This window comes from Pelobates fuscus, chromosome 9, assembly GCF_036172605.1.
Source record: "Pelobates fuscus isolate aPelFus1 chromosome 9, aPelFus1.pri, whole genome shotgun sequence".
Taxonomy (NCBI): Eukaryota; Metazoa; Chordata; class Amphibia; order Anura; family Pelobatidae; genus Pelobates; species Pelobates fuscus.
In genome coordinates this window covers 68,041,399-68,061,668 of record NC_086325.1, presented here as the reverse complement: position 1 = coordinate 68,061,668, position 20,270 = coordinate 68,041,399, and the positions used below count along the sequence as shown (strand labels likewise).

Sequence of the window (20,270 nt, the reverse complement as noted above, 5' to 3'; positions counted from 1 at the left end):
AAAATCTACCAAGTCCGAAAAAGTAATTTTCATAGGTTTCAACTCCTCACAGTCCCACCAGATGTGAGAGGATGAGCCTAGTTCCCTGCCACATCTCCAACAATCCGGTAGAAGTGTGGGTTGAAATCTATGCAGGCGAGTGGGCACCAGGTACCAACGGTATACAAGTTTAAAATACACTTCCCGTATATTTACCCCATGTTTATATATTTTTACTAATTGTAGGCCCATAATCCAATCTTCGACCGGGAATGAAAAATTGAGTTCTTGCTCCCATTTGTTCATTGCTAACGCTTTATCTATTTGCCTTTGGCTTCTTATAAATTGGTTAAATCTGGAAGCAATTTTTTTCTATAATGGGATGCTATAAACTGATCAATTGGAGAAGTTTCCGAAAAAGTTTTTCCCATAGTAAAAGATTTTATTCTTAAATAATTAAATATTTCCTTCGAGGGGATGTTATATTTAAGCTGTAATATTGGAAATGACAACATTTTGTTATCGTTTAAAAGTTCCGCAATTTTTGCAATTCCACACTTTTCCCATTCTTGAATATTTATGTCTTTTATATAAAGTTTTAAGCATGTTAATGGGGCATTTTTTGTTATATAATTAGTTCCGTATTTTTTCTTTAGATATTTTGCTATGTAGATCATTGTATTATTCATCGGATTGCTAGATTTTGTATTTTTTACAAATTCACTATCACACCACAAGAGAAATAGAGGTTCGATATTACAGAGGTCCGATTTTTCAATATCTAACCAAATTGGTCTTGATATTGTATTATCGCACTTGATTAAATGTGCTACCATATTGATCATATATAGTTTTTGTATGTCCGGGAAAGAAATTCCCCCCTCTTTCCAATCTCTCTGTAGAATTTCCAATGACACTCTAGGTCTCCTGTCTTGCCATATATATTCTGATATCTGTTTTTGAAGACCGCGTATCGTCTGGGAGGACACCCTCAGCGGGAGATAACCAAATAAAAATGTCAATTTGGGAAGTAGGCAGGAGTTTACCGCTTCGATTCTTCCCAACCAAGACGGTTCTAACCCCCTCCAATTTTTTAGAATCCTCCTAAATTGGGTAGCGATTTCTGTATAGTTAAGCTCTCCAATTTCTCTGTAGTCTAAAGATAGTCTTACCCTTAGATATTTTATATTCCTTGCTTCCCAGTCACATTTAAATTCCTTTTTAAGTTTTTTTTCCCCAGGCCCAATTAGGCCTTTTCTCAGAATTTGTGTTTTCTTTATATTTACTTTATAGCCTGAACGTTTGCTATATTCTTTAATAAGACAAAATACAGCTGCAATAGATCTGTAAGGGTCAGTAGAACATCATCTGCATAAAGTGCAATTTTATTCTCCAAAGTGTTTACTTTTAGCCCACTGATATCTTCATTCTGTCTAATCGCGGCTGCCGACGGCTCTATGGAAAGAATATATAACAGGGGTGCCAAAGGGCAGCCGTGTCGCGTCCCATTTCTAATTGGGAACCATTTTGATTGGAACATAAATCCTGAAACTCTGGCTTGAGGATCTTTATATAGCGCCATTGTGCACTCCTTAAAAGGACCCTCTATGCCGACACGGTCGAAGGCCTTCTCGGCATCAAGGGTAACCATGGCGAAAGGGGACAAACTTTGATCCACATGATATAGCACATTCATTAATTTCCTAATATTATCAGACGTACCCCTACCTTCTACAAACCCACTCTGATCTAAATGTACAATATCCGGTATATTTTGTTTAAGTCTATCAGCCAGAATTCTAGAATACACTTTAATATCTAAATTAATAAGAGAAATTGGTCTATAATTTGAGGTATATATTGGGTCCTTATCTGGTTTAGGGATTGGCATTATAGAGGCCTGGAGCAATTCGGATGGGATAGTTTTATTACTAGCAAATTCTTTAAATGTCTTCAATATGTATGGGGAAATTATATCATTTAATTTTTCATAAAAAATCGATGAAAAGCCATCTGGACCTGGTGCTTTGCCCGCTATTAATGTTTTAATGGTATTACTAATCTCCTGAATGGAGAATGGGGCATTTAGCTGATTTAATTTCTCAGTGGATATCTTTGGCAGGTTTCATTTATCCAGGAACTGCTTTATTTCCCCTTCAGATGGCTCATTAAGTTTTAAATTATATAAACTTTTATAATATTCTTCAAATGCATTCGCTATTTGGGTTGGCGAAAAGAGTTTTTTATTTCCAGCTATTATATATTTTATAGATTGAAGTTTATTTTTATTTTTAATTTGTTAGAAAGATTTTTCCCTGTTTTATTATTTCCATAATGCCATCCCTGCTTTAATATTAACATTGCTTTATTTATTTTCTCTTGAGTTCTTACTAAAAAAAATTTTCTAATCTCCTTAATATCCTCCAGGATTTTATAATCTAAAGTAATCTTGTGCAAACGTTCCTTTTTTGCCAAATCGATGCTAAGCTCATTCAGCTCTTTTCCCTTCTTTTTTTTTTATGTTAGCACCTAATTTTATAAAACATCCTCTCATATATGATTTAAAAGTACACCACAACATAGCGTTAGAAACATCCCCTGTATCATTGCTTTCGAAAAATTCTCGAGCCTGGATACGCAGTTCTTCTTCATTAGTTTCTGATTTTAATAAAGTTTCATTTAATCTCCATCTATCTCTGCATTTATATTCAGCGTTATTATTTATAACTAAGCATACTGGTGCATGGTCAGACCATGTTATAGGTCCAATTATCACTTTGTTAACTCGATCCAAAGTTTCAGCCCTAACCAAAAAATAATCAATTCTAGTGTATGACTGATGAACGTTTGAATAGAACGTATAATCTCGCTCTTCTGGATTAAATGTTCTCCAGCAGTCATACAGACAGTTTTTTGCTAAAAAAGATCTGCATCATTGATGGTCCTATTTTTTGATTACCATCTTTATTTACGGGCTTAATTCTGTTCCTATCTACTTTATTATCTATAATGCAGTTAAAATCACCGCCGATAATCAAGCTCCCAGACCACACGCGGTCAACCTTTTGCAACAAACTTTCCAAAAATCTATGTGGAAGTTGATTTGGAGCATATACATTTACCAAAGTATACAGGATGTCATTAATTCGGGCTATTACTATGAGAAACCTACCACCAAGATCAACCTCCTCATAAACCAACTCATACTTCAAGCTACTTGAAAAGAAAATTGCTACTCCTCTTTTCTTATTCTTTCCAATCAGATTAGATCTATGGACCACTGGAAATTTTGCATAATTCCATAATTTAGATGTAGAATTAACCCAATGTGTTTCCTGAACAAAACCAATATCCGTTTTACTATCCACCAGTAATTTGTACAGTTAACCTCTTTTCTGTCCTGAGTTTAAACCCCTTGCCGTAACTCCCCCCACTCCTTCCTCCCCTCTAACCTCCTCTCGGGTAGCAACCAACACACAAATCCACCCGTACCTTCCCCATTCGGCCATATAATATGTAGCTTCCTGAAGAAGCTCCACATCCAACAATCTGCTTGAGCATTCATTCCGTTATATGAAGAACTTCTATATAAAGTCTTCATATTTGGCCCTGCTGCCGTCGCAGGACCCTGAACCAGGATAGTGGGCCTTTTTTCCTTTTTCCTTTTTTCTTTCCCTTTTCCCTTTCAAATACATTACACTATTATTTTCTTTCCTTTTTCTTTTCTTTTTCCTTTCTCTCTTCCTTTCCTGTTTTTTTTTTTTTTAAATATACAATTTTAACCCCGAAACCTATCTGCAGATTACTCCCTGGTTATATCGTTATACAATTATCTAAGTTTATCTAAAACAACTTCATCTATCACCTTGTTATTATATCCAAAAAAAAATCTCATTTTGCTTTCTCACCTCATACAAATTCCTATTTTCTCCTCTAGGTCAGTACCTCCATTATTTACCTAATGTCGTGACTACATAATTCATATTAATTTAAGTGATATACATATGTTTAAATATATTCGCCTTTTCCCTTTCTTCCCTTCTTCCCCTATCTTTCCCTCCCCTTAATCCATCTTTCATTTGCTAAACTTTTTCCCTTTACTCTCTTTCCCCTTGTGAATAAACTAAAATTTCTTCCCCCCTTTTTTTTTTCTTTCCCTTTTTTCTTTCCCTTTTTTTTTCTTTTGAAATTGTGCATTTTTAATGCTCATCTACTGCGGAATTTGATCAATTTTGTGCGTATTATAATGTTCATTTTCATTCATTAATTTCTCCACTTTTAAGTGCAACTAAATTTAGTTGTATATCTGTGTAAACAAATTATAACTTCTAACTCTTCACCTTATTCATTATTTTAAGTGTAAGTCTATCCCTCTATCCCTTGTTCTTCCCTTTCTTTTTCTTATATATGTGTCAACTATATGTGACAACTCTAAAACATTTCCATTTCTAAACCGTGCCAGAAACCCCTTTTCAAATGTTGACCCAATACAAGAAAAAAAAAAAAAAAAACTTCAATTTGAGGTTAGAGTAAGCTTCAAAGTTGTCAATTTCTCTTTTAGTGCCATATTGTCTCTAAAGATATATGTTTGGTCTTTAAAAAAGACCATAATTGCCATCGGAAACAGACACTTATATCTTATCTCCATGTTTCTTAGGATTGCCGTTTCCTCTGAGAAAGTTCTTCTTGCTTGTCTTGTCTTTTGAGATAAGTCCTGACATTTTTTTAAATGTCTCCATTCATCGGTGTCCAAGGTCTCCTTCCTTACTTTCTGCATTATTCGAATTTTTATCTGGAAGCTCGAAAAGCAAACCATAATATCTCTTGGATAGGATTTATCGTTCCCATTTGGTCTAGACAATCTATGAAATGTTTCAAAAGTTTCAGGACCCAGGGTCTGTCGAGACAGAATATTTGAAAAGGAGCTGTCCAGATAAGAATATAAATCTTCTTGTGTTATTGATTCTGGTATACCTCTAACTCTTATATTGTTTCTCCTGGAGCGATCTTCTAAGTTTGTAATTTTAATCTCAATGTCATGCAATTTCTTCTCTAACTGTATATTAGATGTTTTAATATGTTCATAGTCGTCTTGAACTTTTTGTAGTATAATTGTCTGACTTGAGAGTTTCTCATAAAGAATGGCAATTTCCGATCTAAGATCATTTGTATTTTGTTCGATATCAGTTTAAATTTTTTTATATACCGTATATACTCGAGTATTGTGCTGAAAAACCCCAACTCGGCTTATACTCGAGTCAATGTCTGTATTATGGCAATTTACATTGCCATAATACAGACTGGGGGCTGTGGGGGCTGGCTGAGAGTTTACTTACCTCTCCTGCAGCTCCTGTCTGTCAGGGCTCCCCCTCGAAGACCGCCCGGAGGGCGGGAAGCCGAAGGCTTCAAAGGAAACCGCGCATGAAAGGAGCGGATCAAGGAGGGGGCGTTCAAGTCAGAGGCAGAAGCCCACGACCGCTCCTCAGGGCCGTAACCCTTCCAATCAACTAGATACTGCAACCGACCTCGAGAGAAACGAGAATCAAGGAGAGCAGCCACCTCGTACAGATCACTAGAGACCGCGCGGAGGGCATCGGAACGCCTGAGAGACCCAGAGAACCGATTACAGAGCAAGGGCTTCAAAAGGGAGGTGTGAAAGTCGGCTTGTCTCCTGACTATTCTGTGTGTGCTTAGCCCGGCCACTCTAAGGTCCGGTACTGCACACTTTCTGTGTGTGTGTGTGTCTGTGTGTGTGTTAGCGTGTTGGGTTCCCCGAATCGTGACATTACAACAGGGCCATAATGGAACCTGCTGACATACCACAGCTCCTAGTTAATCAGGAGGCTAGAATGAATGGCTTGGACCACTGTATGGATCAGTTTGCTCAAGCTTTGCAAACCATACTGGCTCGTACTGCACACTTGCAGCCTGCCGTTCAGGAGGCTGCTGCTGCTGTGCCCGAACCCATCCCTACTCCAGCACCCATTCCTGCTCATGTAGTTAACATGACGCCGCCACAGCGCTATAGTGGTGACCCAGCATTGTGTCGTGGTTTCCTCAACCAAATCGACATCCATTTGGTGATGAATCCACGTTCCTATCCCACTGACAGATCCAAAATTGCCTTTTTGATAAACCACCTGTCCGGGAGAGCTTTAGCATGGGCAAACCCCATGTGGGAGAATATGTCTCCTATGTCCTTTGCAGATTTTTTGTCAGCATTCAAACGCATGTTTGATCAACCTGGTAGGGTTGCCTCTGCTGGCAAAGCTCTGCTTAGGGTTCGACAGGGTAATAGATCTGTAGCGGATTATACTATCGAATTCCGCACTCTAGCAGCTGAAGTGGTTTGGAATAATGACGCCCTCGTAACAGCCTTTCAGGAGGGTTTGGCCGCTTACATACTGGATGAAATAGCATCCAGGGAACTGCCTGTTCTTCTTGATGATGTTATAGACTATGTAATCCTTATTGATAACCGTATTAGAGAGAGGCGTAGTCAAAGACGGCTGGATACACGGGTGTTACCTGCTCTACCCAGTACTGCATTACTAGCATTACCCGCTCCTAGGCAACCATCCCCCGAACCCATGCAATTGGGTGCTACGGGGTTAACTGAGGCTGAAAGAACGTATCGTAGAAGAGAGGGGTTATGTCTTTATTGTGGAAAGAGGGGGCACCACTGTAATACCTGTCCTAAGTTACAGGGAAACTACAGCACCTAAGGCCCAGAGAGGGGTCGGCCTCGGGTGTTATGACCTTGTCCCCTCATGTGTCCATCTCCAGACCGTTTATTACGGTTTCTCTTTTGGTCAATAAAACCACTATAACAACCAAAGCCTTGATCGATTCAGGTGCGGCAGACAACCTTATGGATGAGAACTTTGCCAAAACCGCAGCCCTGACTTTGATCCGAAAGGCCACACCCTTGGCCGTTGAGGTCATAGATGGTAGACCACTTGAGAAACCTCTGGTGACCCATGAAACCCAAGATATAGTTATGTCTGTGGGTGCTTTACACAAGGAACGATTAACCTTCCAAATAATTGACTCCCCTACTGCTACCATCGTTCTGGGTTTTCCCTGGTTAGTTAAACACAACCCAGTACTTGATTGGGGTTGTTTAGATATACTCTCCTGGGGGGAATCTTGTCAACGAGACTGTATGGCCCATGTACGTCCCGTTTGTTTACTCAACGTGCCCACGGCTAAACCTCTTTCTGTTTCTGTCCCTTCTGTATATGCAGACCTTGCATTGGTTTTCGAAAAAAGGGAGGCAGATAAGTTACCTCCACACCGTGAGTATGACTGTGCCATAAACCTATTACCGGGTACTATGCCTCCTAGGGGTAAGGTCTACCCTCTTTCTGAGAAAGAGAACCAGGTCATGGAGGAGTACATACGGGAAGCCTTAAGTAAAGGTTTTATTAGAAGGTCCTCCTCTCCGGCTGGTGCTGGTTTCTTTTTTGTGGCGAAAAAGAAGGGCGATTTGAGACCGTGTATAGACTACAGAGCTCTAAACAATATAACGATTAAAAATGCCTATCCGATCCCTCTCATTACGGAGTTGTTTGACCGTGTCAAAGGTTCTAAATATTTTACAAAACTAGACCTCAGGGGGGCTTATAACCTTGTTCGCATCAAGGAGAACGATGAATGGAAAACGGCGTTCAATACACGCAGTGTGCATTACGAGTATCTAGTCATGCCTTTTGGATTGTGTAATGCTCCTGCCGTATTTCAGGATCTCATAAACGATGTCCTTAGAGACCTACTGCATGTCTGTGCCGTAGTCTACCTTGATGACATACTTGTATATTCTCCGGATTTGGAGACACATCATACTCATGTTAGGATGGTGATTAAGAGGTTGTTGCAGAACGGTCTTTATTGTAAATTAGAAAAATGCTTATTTGACCAAACTTCTGTACAATTCCTGGGTTATGTTATTTCTGAACAAGGATTCAGCATGGATCCTTCAAAATTGGAAGCTATACTGTCCTGGCCCCTTCCCCAAGGACTTAAGGCAATACAGCGATTTATAGGGTTTGCCAATTATTATAGGACATTTGTTAAAAACTTCTCATCCATCATTTCCCCTATTACTAAACTGACTAAAAAAGGTTTACACCCCAGGGTTTGGAATCCTAACGCTATTGTGGCCTTCGAGACTCTTAAAAAGGCATTTGCCACTGCCCCTGTGTTACACCATCCTGATCCTTCCCTTCCCTTTGTACTGGAAGTAGACGCCTCTGAATCAGGTATAGGAGCAGTGTTGTCACAAAGACAATCGTATAACGAACCCCTCCTTCCCTGTGGTTAACTTGTCTGAGTCTGAAAAGAATTACGATGTCGGGAACAGGGAATTATTAGCTATAGTGATGGCTTTTAAAGAATGGAGGTACTTGTTAGAAGGAGCTAGACATAAGATTCTGGTTATAACCGATCATAAAAATCTATCCTATATCGCAGACGCTAAAAGGTTATCCTCTCGACAAGTTAGATGGTCTTTATTTCTCTCACGTTTTCAGTACATAATCACATACAGGCCTGGGTATCGAAATGTCAAGGCTGATGCTATCTCCCGCCAGTACGAACCTGTAGATTCTATAACCTCCACTCCTGAGCCCATTGTACCTACAACGAATATAATAGCTACTACCCGTTTGGTTATTTCGTCCCTTTTTCTTGATGGTATCAAGTCATACCAATCCCAAGCACCCCCTGAGACTCCTATTGGTAAGCTATACGTAAAAGTAAAAGACAGAAAGAAGTTATTAACTTCATTTCACACAGCCAAAACTGCTGGTCATCCAGGGGTTACCAAGACTTACAAGGGTCTTCTCCAACAGTTTTGGTGGCCCTCACTCAAAAAAGACGTGGTAGATTATGTGTAGGCTTGCCGTGTCTGCACACAGTGTAAGTCCCCTAATGTTAAACCCCTGGGACTCCTTATGCCCCTATCTGTACCCAAGGAACCGTGGACACACTTATCCATGGACTTTATTGTGGATCTTCCTTCATCTGATGGACAGACAGTAATCTTGACTGTAACTGATAGGTTCTCCAAAATGGCGCACTTCATTCCGCTTAAGAAGCTACCTTCTGCGGTTCAGTTGGCTCAGGTGTTTGCCAAAGAAGTGTTCCGCTTGCATGATATACCGCAAGATATCGTATCTGACAGGGGCCCTCAGTTTGTCTCTCGGTTTTGGAGGGGCTTTTGTGCTGAGATGGGGGGTCTCCTTATCGTTTACTTCCTCCTATCACCCGCAATCTAATGGAGCTGCCGAACGAGCAAATCAGTCTGTGGAGTTGTATTTACGCTGTTTCACGAATGCACACCAGGACAACTGGTCCCATCTCCTTCCCTGGGCTAAATTTGCCAGGAACACTGTGTCTCATTCTTCAACTGGCGTAAGTCCTTTTATGGTGGCTTATGGGTTCCAACCCGCTGTCCTTCCCGGTGTGTTCTCCGACAAGGGAATGCCCGCTTTGGACGAGCACCTCGCCTCCTTACGGAAGATGTGGGATCAGGTCCATGCTGCTCTTTGTCGTGCTGCTGCTACTCAAAAGAGGTTTGCTGATCGCTGCGGCTCCTTCTTATGCTCCGGGTGATAGGGTTTGGTTGTCCTCTAGGAATCTCCGCCTTAGGGTTCCCTCGATGAAGTTCGCGCCCAGGTTCCTTGGTCCTTATAAGGTATTGCATAGGGTGAATCCTGTGTCCTACTCCCTGACTTTGCCTCTTTCCATGCGTATACCTAACACCTTTCACACCTCCCTTTTGAAGCCCTTGCTCTGTAATCGGTTCTCTGGGTCTCTCAGGCGTTCCGATGCCCTCCGCGCGGTCTCTAGTGATGTGTACGAGGTGGCTGCTCTCCTTGATTCTCGTTTCTCTCAAGGTCGGTTGCAGTATCTAGTTGATTGGAAGGGTTACGGCCCTGAGGAGCGGTCGTGGGCTTCTGTCTCTGACTTGAACGCCCCCTCCTTGATCCGCTCCTTTCATGCGCGGTTTCCTTTGAAGCCTTCGGCTTACCGCCCTCCGGGCGGTCTTCAAGGGGGGGTTATGTCAGGGCTCCGCGGGTGGCTCAGAGGGGAGGCTGCAATCCTCTCGCAGCACTCACCCTCGGTCTGTCGCCGCCCGCGGTCCCCTCTCCCCTTACCGGTAAGCGAGCGGCGTCCTCTCCTCTTGACACGCCGCTCGCGTCCTCCTCTCCTCCTCCCAGCGGCAGCATGTCTAACGCTGCACGCTGGGAGCCGGCACTATTATCTAAACGCCGGGGTCACTCACGTGACCCGGCGTTAAAGCTACAGCGCAACAATCACAGTGGGGGGTATAGATATCGTTATTGTTAATCGTATTGTTAATACTGACTGGAGGTTATCCAATCAGGATTCAGGCTAGGATTTAAATACTTACCTTTCCTGTCTCTCTGTGCCCTGTTGTGGTCTTTGCTTTATAGTATTGATTCTGAACGTGTGCTTTCTGGTTACGTACTCTCTGGCTTGTTATACTGACTTTGTGACTTTCTCCTACCCTTTGACCTCGGCTTGTTTATCGTTATTCTGTTTTCTGGTTTCCCTTACTCGGCTTGTCTCCTGACTATTCTGTGTGTGCTTAGCCCGGCCACTCTAAGGTCCGATACTGCACACTTTCTGTGTGTGTGTCTGTGTGTGTTTGTTAGCGTGTTGGGTTCCCCGAATCGTGACACTGTCAGCTCCCTTCTCCTCCGCGCCGGTCCGGTCAGCACCTCGGTCAGCTCCCAGTGTAAGTCTCGCGAGAGCCGCGGGGTCATAGTGCGGCTCTCGCGAGACTTACAGTGTGAGCTGACAGAGGAGCTGCACGGACCGGCACGGAGGAGAAGGGAGCTGACAGGAGCTGCAGGAGAGGTAAGTAAACTCTCAGCCAGCCCCCCTCCTCCCCCCTCCTCCCCCCCACTGAACTACCAATGCCACTGGACCACCAGGGAAGGAGAGCCCCCCTCCCTGCCATGTATCAAGCAGGGAGGGGGGACGGAAAAAAATATAAATAATAATAAAATATAAATAAAACAAATAATAATAATAAAAATTAAATAAAATAAAAAATAACAATAAAAAATAATTATTAAAATAATTAAAAAATAATAATAATAAAATTGCCCACCCCCCACCAAGGCTCTGCAACACACACACACACACTTCATTCATACACACACACTGCACTCATACACACACACTGCATTCATACACACACACTGCATTCATACACACACCGCACTCATATACACACACTGCACTCAAACACACACACTGCATTCATATGCACACACATTGTAGGAGCCTCGGCTTATATTCCGGTCGGCTTATACTCGAGTATATACGGTAAGTTGTCCAACATTTGAGTTAATAGTTGTTGCGTCATTCCCTGTGAGTTTTTTGGCAGATGGGGGAAGTCATCTTCTGATAAGTTTGACAATTGATGAACAGAGAGCTCAGCATTTTCTAAGGGCAAAGATTTCCGTTGCCTCTCTGATTCTGTAGATGCCATTTTAGGTAGGTAATATGTACCAGTTGTTGCCTTCTTTTTTTCAATAATTTGGGCTTTCTCTTTCTTAGGAGCCATGTGTAGTGATGAGTCTGCTGCTTAAACTTCACTTCACTTGGAGTAATATATTGTATATTTCTTTAACGCATATGTCTTTAAATGGTATTTTTACCTTTAACGGGTATTAATTATTGGCTTGTAGTTTGATCCCCTTCAGCCTTTATTATTTGAAGAGGTTCTGGCTTTCTTTCTCTTTTTCCTTTTCTCCCTTTTCTTTTTCCTTTCTCTTTCCCTTTTCTTTTTTAATTATAGATATCCCTTATTTCACGTCAAATAACAGGTGGAAGTCAGTGACAAGTAAATGGGAAAATAGATATTTACTCACAAATATTAGCTTTATGTTCGATGGGATCAGTCACGTGTCCATCATGTCGAAGCCAAAACCAGTCTTCTGCTTGAAAAGCGCAAGTACTTGCAGGCTGAGGGTTATGAAGTCGGTCTTATCCAGTCATTGTCAACCCGATCTCTTTTTCGGCCGCTTCAATTTTTTTTTGCCGTCGAGCTCGGCGTCCTTGCTGCCTCGCTGCCTCACTGCCTCACTTCCTGGTCCAAGAAACGCGCGGTCCTGCCGCTTACGGACGCGCTTACGTCACGTACCGCCTGCCCATAACTGGGGCGTATGTAAATGTCCTCCAAATGCTTTTTATTTTTATACATATTTAGATCTATTTAATTGCTATAGCTATTGTATTTGTTTATTTGTGGGGAGAGGGAGTGAGCTATTTCCTGATTCACGTGTGAGCTCTTCAAAACATGGATCAAGCAATAGAAAAATAATTGTTTGGGGGGAGGCAGAATATGCCTAAGAATTATGTGGCTACAGACACCTGGGATATAAATTGGGTTTTCTATAACTCTATATATTCATTGCCAGTAATTACTTAACCAGTATTTGTAAACATTAAGGTTCTTCAGGATTAGCCACTAAAATATTGCATAGTAAATCAAACCAAAAATATGACAATGAGCTTCACCAAATCCAAATCTATGCGATAGTAAATAATCATAGAAAAATAAATATCTGAGACCAAACACCATTTGGCAACCAGGCAACCATTTTTATTTTATTTTTTTCTTGTAGTACAGCTCTCTGCACCAAATATCACCAATATATCACGAATGGTCAAGGACACCATATATGTGAGCTGGAATGTAACGCCGTTAAAACCTAGGCAATCAAAATCTGAATTACTGCTTACAAATTTGAATAATGGAAAAGTAAACAAGTATGAGGTAAGAGATTCACTGTGTGCTGAAAATGGCGATTTTATTCAGACATGGAGACGAGTATTATGCTGCACTCTTTCTTTATTTCCCTCAGCAGCAAAGAAAAATAAACTTTATAAACATAACCAATAATAACATTAACAGTCTCAGATGTATTCTTCCCAGCAACAGGAAATAGCCAATCAAGTTCCACTTCTCCAGCATAATAGGTTATGTCAACCAATCCTGTTCCTCTTTATTTGCTGCTCCCTCAGTTAAGTATATCTGATCCCTCAAGCTCCTTAACTGTGGGATTACTGTTTATTGTAATAATTCGTATTGCTAGTAATTTTATTCATATTATTAATATTATTATTAATGTTATTATTAGTATTAATGATATTTATGTTGCTATTGTTAATTTTATAACATCATGGTACTATGTTGTGTTTTACATGGTTTCAATTGCCATTGATGACTTTGGCTTAGTATTTATATTCTTTACGATTTCCTATTTGCTTCCCCTTTTGGGTCTCCCTAGCCCAGCCTAACCCCCACAGCCTAATTTTGCCGGGCTCAGGGACGTCGGCTGGAGCTGCTAATACCCTGTCACGGACCTTCGCGCCTTTTTTCCCTTCCCGCCGGGGACGACCGCCACTACACTGAGCAGAACCGTGCGACCGGCTCCCCGGTCACGGCTCACTGCTCACAAATGTACTAACATCACAGTGATTATAATTTCGCACGAGCACCGCTTAACCGCTTAACCGGCTTTACAGCCGGGCTCTCCTCTTATCACCGCTGCTCGTGGCGACCATTTTCTTTGTCCTCGCGCTCAGCACGCAGCTCCACCCCCAACAACCGGACTTCGGAGTTGGGTTTCAGCTACTGTGGCGGTCGGACGACTCCTTATTCCTTCCTAGCGTATGTGCATATGTTTTTCTGTGAGTACTCCTCCCTTAAAGACCTATTACCCCTTTCTCTCCTCTGGGTTAATCAACCCTCCATTTAGGTTTATCGATCACAACTTTGATATTGGTGACAGTAATAAATACACCCCAATATGCCTGGTAACAATGATGTACCCACTCCTTCAGGGTCTAATAACACCAATTTAGGGAGTGTTAAAACACCAGCAGGGGTATCTGATATTGCAGCGGCTATCCCCGCTGAATTTGATCCTGCTGCAGATATGCAGTTATTGATTGACAACTCTATGTCACATGTCATGACTAAGGCCCTCACGTCGGCCATGGGACTGATGTCTGAGTCAATTTCACAGACTCTTACACATGCTTTGCTTAAAGCACAGAAATCGGCTCAGCCGACCGTTACCCAGGCTTTGCCTGTTATAACCCCAACACAGCCTCACACTGGCCGCAAGGCCATGGCTAAAATTAAACACGCTTTAATCTCAAAGATGGACAGCTATACACCTGTCACAGATGGCGCGCCTAATGTAACAAAACGCAAAAGAGCCACTAGCCGGGCAAAATCGGCTAGATTATGGAAAAGGGCAAAAGCCCAACTAGACTCTGAGTCGGATCTCAGCGAGATTGAAAAAGAGACCTGCATGGATACGGAGGATCCATCAGATCCCGAGTCAGATGGCATGGCCGAAGACCATGACCCCAAAGAGCACAATACGCCTCAATCTGACTCGTATGACATGGAGCTTAAGGCCCCAGACGATGCAAGCAAACTCTCAGACCCTTATGGGGAACCTCTGTTCGACCCCGATGACCTGCGTCATCCAAGGTCGGCGGAATGGTCCCCTTCGGCCCATGTGGCCAAATACATAGCATCGAGAATTCGCAAGCCTTTAAATAAGGCAACGCATAATAAACTACGGGCAGAATGCCCACGTCCCACTATCCCTGACGAGGCCTGCAGAACACCTGCAGTGGACCCGAAAATCATCCAATTCCTGGGCAAGACAGGTTGGAAGCCTAATAAAGGCCTAGATTTCTCCCTGCGCAACTGCCAGGATAAGATTTTAGATATACTGGGCCCAGCAACCAAATTGTTCGATATGGTCGAAAACGACCAGGAGTTGGATCGAACCAAAAATAGAACCAAAATTAGTGAACATGGCTATAACCGAGCAGGGCACCCAGGCCCATGGTCTCCTGTTCGGAGACAATTTTGTCAAAGAGCTGGGCTCTTTTGTACATACTTTTACTGCCCTAGACAAGGCGCAATCGAATATGCACAAAGTTTTCCACCCTAAGGTTTTTGGTGGGGCCGGAAGAGCCAGGAGCCGTCGGTCCGGCCGTGTTAACAGGGGTTCATTCCGACAGAACCGAGGCTCCTACACTGGACAATCCTCCTTCACGGAGCACCGCAACACCCCGGCCTTCTTCCCACAACGTGGGTGGCCATGTTCTGCTCGTGGATCACGAAGCAACCGTCCAAGCAGACGACCTTATGGTAAGTCCTCTCATATTTCCTTCTTCCCTATGGGCAGTGGGGTGCAGACTCCGACATTTTTTCCATGCATGGTCACACATCTCATCAGATCAGATGCCTGGGTATTGAGCACGGCAAGGAAAGAAATGGAGATTCACCTGTCTCCCATTCGGACTATCCTCAGCCCCATGGTGCTTCACCAAACTTATGAAGCCCGGGATGGCGCTACTATGAAGTCGAGGGGTTCGTCTCATAATCTATCTAGACGACATCCTCATCATGGGTCAGTCCACCCAAATTACCGAGACCCATCTGAAGTGAACTCAGATTCTATTGCAGAATTTAGGTTTCATCATCAATTGGAAAAAATCCATCCTAACTCCGACACAGCACATAGAGTTTTTGGGTCTCATCGTGGACTCTACACTACAGACCCTACAATTACCGGCGACAAAACTAACCAACATAAAGAAGGAGATCAGACGCACTCTGGCGACCTCACAGATCTCCTTAAAACAATTGGCGAGAATGATTGGCCTCTTGGCGGCCTCCATACAGGCCATCTTCCCAGGCCCTCTGCACTACCGAGCGCTACAGCGCCTACAAGCCTCCCATTTGAGAGACGGGACCTCATACGTGGACATGATCACTCTGAACACAGAGGCGAAAACAGAACTCAAATGGTGGCTCTCCCATATGGAAGACTGGAATGGCCGAGCCATTTTCGGCACTGCACCAGACATAATAATAGAATCTGATGCGAGCTTACACGGTTGGGGGGCACGCTGTGGCAATGTATCTACAGGTGGCAGATGGTCCGAAGTGGAATCAGCACTTCACATCAATTGCCTGGAACTCCTGGCCGGTTCCTTTGCAATCCGCAGTTTTTCTCCAACTCAAGCCCGATGTGCCATCCTGAAAATGGACACTATATCGGCAGTCCGGTATATAAATCACTTGGGAGGCACGAAATCGAAGGTCGTGGCGAATTTAGCACGGGACTTTTGGCAGTTTTGCCTGGCACAAAGCATGTCGGTCACAGCAGAGTACATCCCAGGCCTCTGCAACACAACGCGGACTGGTGCTCAAGACATCTCAGGGATTTCAGCGATTGGCACCTGGAACCCAGAGTCTTCCAAGACATCTAGTCCCTGTGGGGTCCTTTGGACAAGGACTTGTTTGCTTCCCGCTTGAACACACAACTTCCCAGATTTTTCAGTTGGAAACCGGACCCAGCAGCACTGACAACAGATGCCTTTACCCAGGACTGGTCCTCCACAAAGAACTACGCTTTTCCTCCATTTGCATTGATTCCTTGTTGCCTACTGCAACTACGGCAACAGACGGGAACTGTAGTGATCGTGGCACCATTATGGCCGGCCCAACCATGGCTTCCTTCCCTGTTGGAGATGGCGATAGACATACCCCGCATCCTCCCACACTTCGACTATCTACTTCGGGACCCGGACAGGTCCCCCCATCCCCTGATTCAACAAGGTTTAATTCACCACACAGCATGGCTGGTTTCAGGGAGCCCTACCCAGTCGAGGGAATTTCGGAATCAACTCTCCAACTTCTTGAGAGCGCATGGGCACCCGGCACGAGACGAGCTTATAAATCTGCTTGGAGCAAATGGCGCGATTGGTGCATGGAACGGGACTTGGATCCCATATCGGCTCCTCTGACGTCGATCCTTCAATTCTTAACCTCATCCTTTGAAAGCGGCAAAGCATACCGCACAGTGAACCTTTACAGATCGGCCATTTCAGCCGCATACCAAGGCATCGAGGGAACACCGACAGGACGCCACCTGCTGGTATGCCGACTCCCACGCGGCATCAGATTCGCACGACCCCCGCTGCCACGCTATTCAGTACTATGGGATGTCTCCATTATCCTCAACTTCCTCGAATCCTGGCCAGATAATGCAACAGTATCTCTGAAACAATTGTCAGCAAAACTGGCTATGCTCCTCTGCCTCGTATCCTGCAAAAGGGTCCCTGACCTCAGGGCCTTAGATGTCACCGCACGGTCCTATATTCCAGAAGGGGTCACTTTCGATATAACTCGGAGAACGAAAACATCAACAAAGAGAGTGACATACCCATCCTTTACTGACAAACCACGCTTGTGCCCGGTTAAATGCCTACAATCCTACGAACTTCGCACCACGGCATTTCGGGACCCAACTAAACATGAACTCTTCATATCCTTCCAGAAACCACACCTACCGGTGTCTACCCCGACCCTGGCTCGCTGGGTCAAATGGATTATGGCTACAGCAGGAATCGACACATCCATATTTTCACCCCACTCCATACGGGGAGCGATGGCTTCCAAAGCCTCTTCAATAGGTTGTCGTCTGGAAGACATTTTGAAAGCAGCCGATTGGTCCTCGGAATCTACCTTCCGTGACTTTTATTTCAAGCCAATACACCACTTTGCAGGAACGGTAGTTTCTCAGCTTTAAACCAGCATAATAGGAGCCTCCGTGTCTTAATACAATTCAAGGATTTTACTATTACTATGACGTGAAGTCATGATTTTATTAATGACACGGAGGCGAGTATTATCCCTCTCTCCCACCCGATGACGGTGGAAAGGTTGATGGCAGCTGGGTAAGTTGACCTTCGGGAAGTCACTATAAACTTGTATCTCTGCTACTGTTATACTCGCTAAAATGTCAAGTTATCTTTGTGATTGGAACCAGGTAAGCCACTAGTTCCGATAATCTAAGCCTTTACGGTCACCCAATTTATAGGTTAAACTACATATTCCATTTGGCAAGAACACTAACCAAACCATACCTCGGATACATATGATTTATGCATACACCCAGTATTCTGCTAAGGTACTACCATATTTTTCCTCTCTTATAGTCTAATCTACCTCACAGCGAGTGGGACATTCCTTTTATAACCGGTTCAATGTTTGGTTGGATAATTTTACTTCTTCGGGACTGCAAATAAAGAGGAACAGGATTGGTTGACAGAACCTATTATGCTGGAGAAGTGGAACCTGATTGGCTGTTTCCTGTTGCTGGGAAGAATACACCTGAGACTGTTAATGTTATTATTGGTTATGTTTATAAAGTTTTTTTTTCTTTGCTGCTGAGGGAAATAAAGAAAGAGTGCAGCATAATACTCGTCTCCTTGTCATTAATAAAATCATGACTTTACGTCATGGTAATAGTAAAATCCTTGAATTTCACAATTCTGTTATTTCATATTAAGAGTCCCTTATCCATTGTGTACTGTATTGCTTAAATGTACTGTGGTGTCATTATTAGGGATAACTTAGAGTTCATGGTTTCTTCATATCTGAATTTTTTTCCCTTTTTTTTTAATTTTAATTTTTTTTATTTTTACCTTTCTGCAAAACAAATCTGCAAAACTATGCGGCGCAAATTTTATTTCATCTGGCTGCCACATGCAAAAAAATGTTAAGTTCATATATTTTGTGATCAAAATGCAGAGATGTGACAGGGGGAAAACAAAGACAAATTCTAAGTACTTTTTCAAGTGAGCTCTTAATGTGAGGCAAAAACTACTAGTTTTTATCCGTTTCTCCTCTTTTTGTGGAAATGTTGCCGACCCCTAGTTATTAGCTAGAAATATAACATATCAGATCATAAGAAGTATAAACATGTTTATTTTTTTATGCATTAACACTACAAACTGCAGTTCAAGGGACATGCCAAGCACCATAACAACTACAGCATATTGTAGTTGTTATGGAAAATACATTTGAACCAGACATGCTCTTCTATATTTTTCTTTTATTCGATTCACTCAGTGCAATGAATGAGTAATGCCAAGGGTTAATGGGATACAGGCAAATCAATGCAATTCCCAAACTAGCAATCTCTGGCTTACTTTTATATCCTTTAAACCAGGGGTGTCTAAAAGGTAGATCCCCATATGTTTTAAAACTACAGCTTCCATAATGCCTTGCCATTCTAAAGCATTCTAAAGGCACGCAAAACATAATGGGAGTTGTAGTTCTACAACATCTGGGGATCTACCTTTGGACATTCCTGCTTTAAACAATTTCACAGAAATGTCACAAGATTGCCACGATTACATTTTGGATGTTAATCATGTGAGTATGACTTCAGCATTAAGTTACACTTCTTCAGCTGTTTCAAGATATACCAAATACATATTACTATATAAAATGGTAGCAAGTAATACAAAATGATTTATAATCTGTATAATTAGTGATGAATGTAAAAAGGGACTACTGGTTTGATTTTCAGTTAATTGTCAACTTGCTTTAACCCCTTAAGGACCAAACTTCTGGAATAAAAGGGAATCATGACGTGTCTCACACGTCATGTGTCCTTAAGGGGTTAAAGCAGTTTGACAAAAATAGAAGACATTGTTAAGGACCGGGTTAGTGTTAAGAAAATGCTCCCTCTGTAATGGTGAGACAAGAATTGTGTGGGACCATCAAATATAATCATTATCCAAATAATATATCTTTTTTTGTGTTAATTTAAAAAGGAAACTAGGAATAACAGCAAAGAAATTTTACTTGGTGATCCTGATGCAACATATACAATTAAAATACGATCAAAAAAACATGACATGTATGGCGATTTTCCCTGGAGTGAGTGGAGCGAGGAAAAAACTATTTCAGGTAAGACCAGAAACCATAGCTTTACTGAATATATTTCAAAAAATAGATATAACATATGCACATCACACTTCAACGTATTGCAACCATACCATTTTAAAGGAGCACTCCAAGCACCATGACCACTGCAGCCCACTTTGTGCCAGCTGCCACCTCCTCTGCAGCCAGAAACTCCGGCAAGGAGGTTCCTTTAACATAGCTGAGCTAGGCCCTGCAGTGCAGGAGCTCGCTCATTGGTTGAGAGTCTCAGTAGAGCAAGGCCCTGCACCACCATACATAGCTCAATGTAGGGGGCAGAGGGTGAATACCTAAATTAAATTGACTACTTACTCTAGGGCAGGGATAGGCAACCCTCGGCACTCCAGGTGTTGTGGACTACATCCCCCATAATGCTCTTACACCCATAATGCTGGCAAAGCATCATAGGAAGTGTAGTCCAAAACATCGGGAGTGC

At 42.6% G+C, this 20,270-nt stretch overlaps 1 protein-coding gene across 1 annotated transcript in view; it reads left to right on the top strand.

Annotated features, from left to right (window-relative positions):
• The window catches only part of LOC134573760 (interleukin-13 receptor subunit alpha-1-like), a 77,334-nt gene that overhangs the window by 42,596 nt on the left and 14,468 nt on the right, over nucleotides 1–20,270 (top strand). The window contains exons 7-8 of the mRNA XM_063433538.1: nucleotides 12,645–12,796; nucleotides 19,684–19,819. Coding sequence (XP_063289608.1) covers nucleotides 12,645–12,796; nucleotides 19,684–19,819 — 288 coding nt within the window. The remainder of the gene's footprint in view (nucleotides 1–12,644; nucleotides 12,797–19,683; nucleotides 19,820–20,270) is intronic.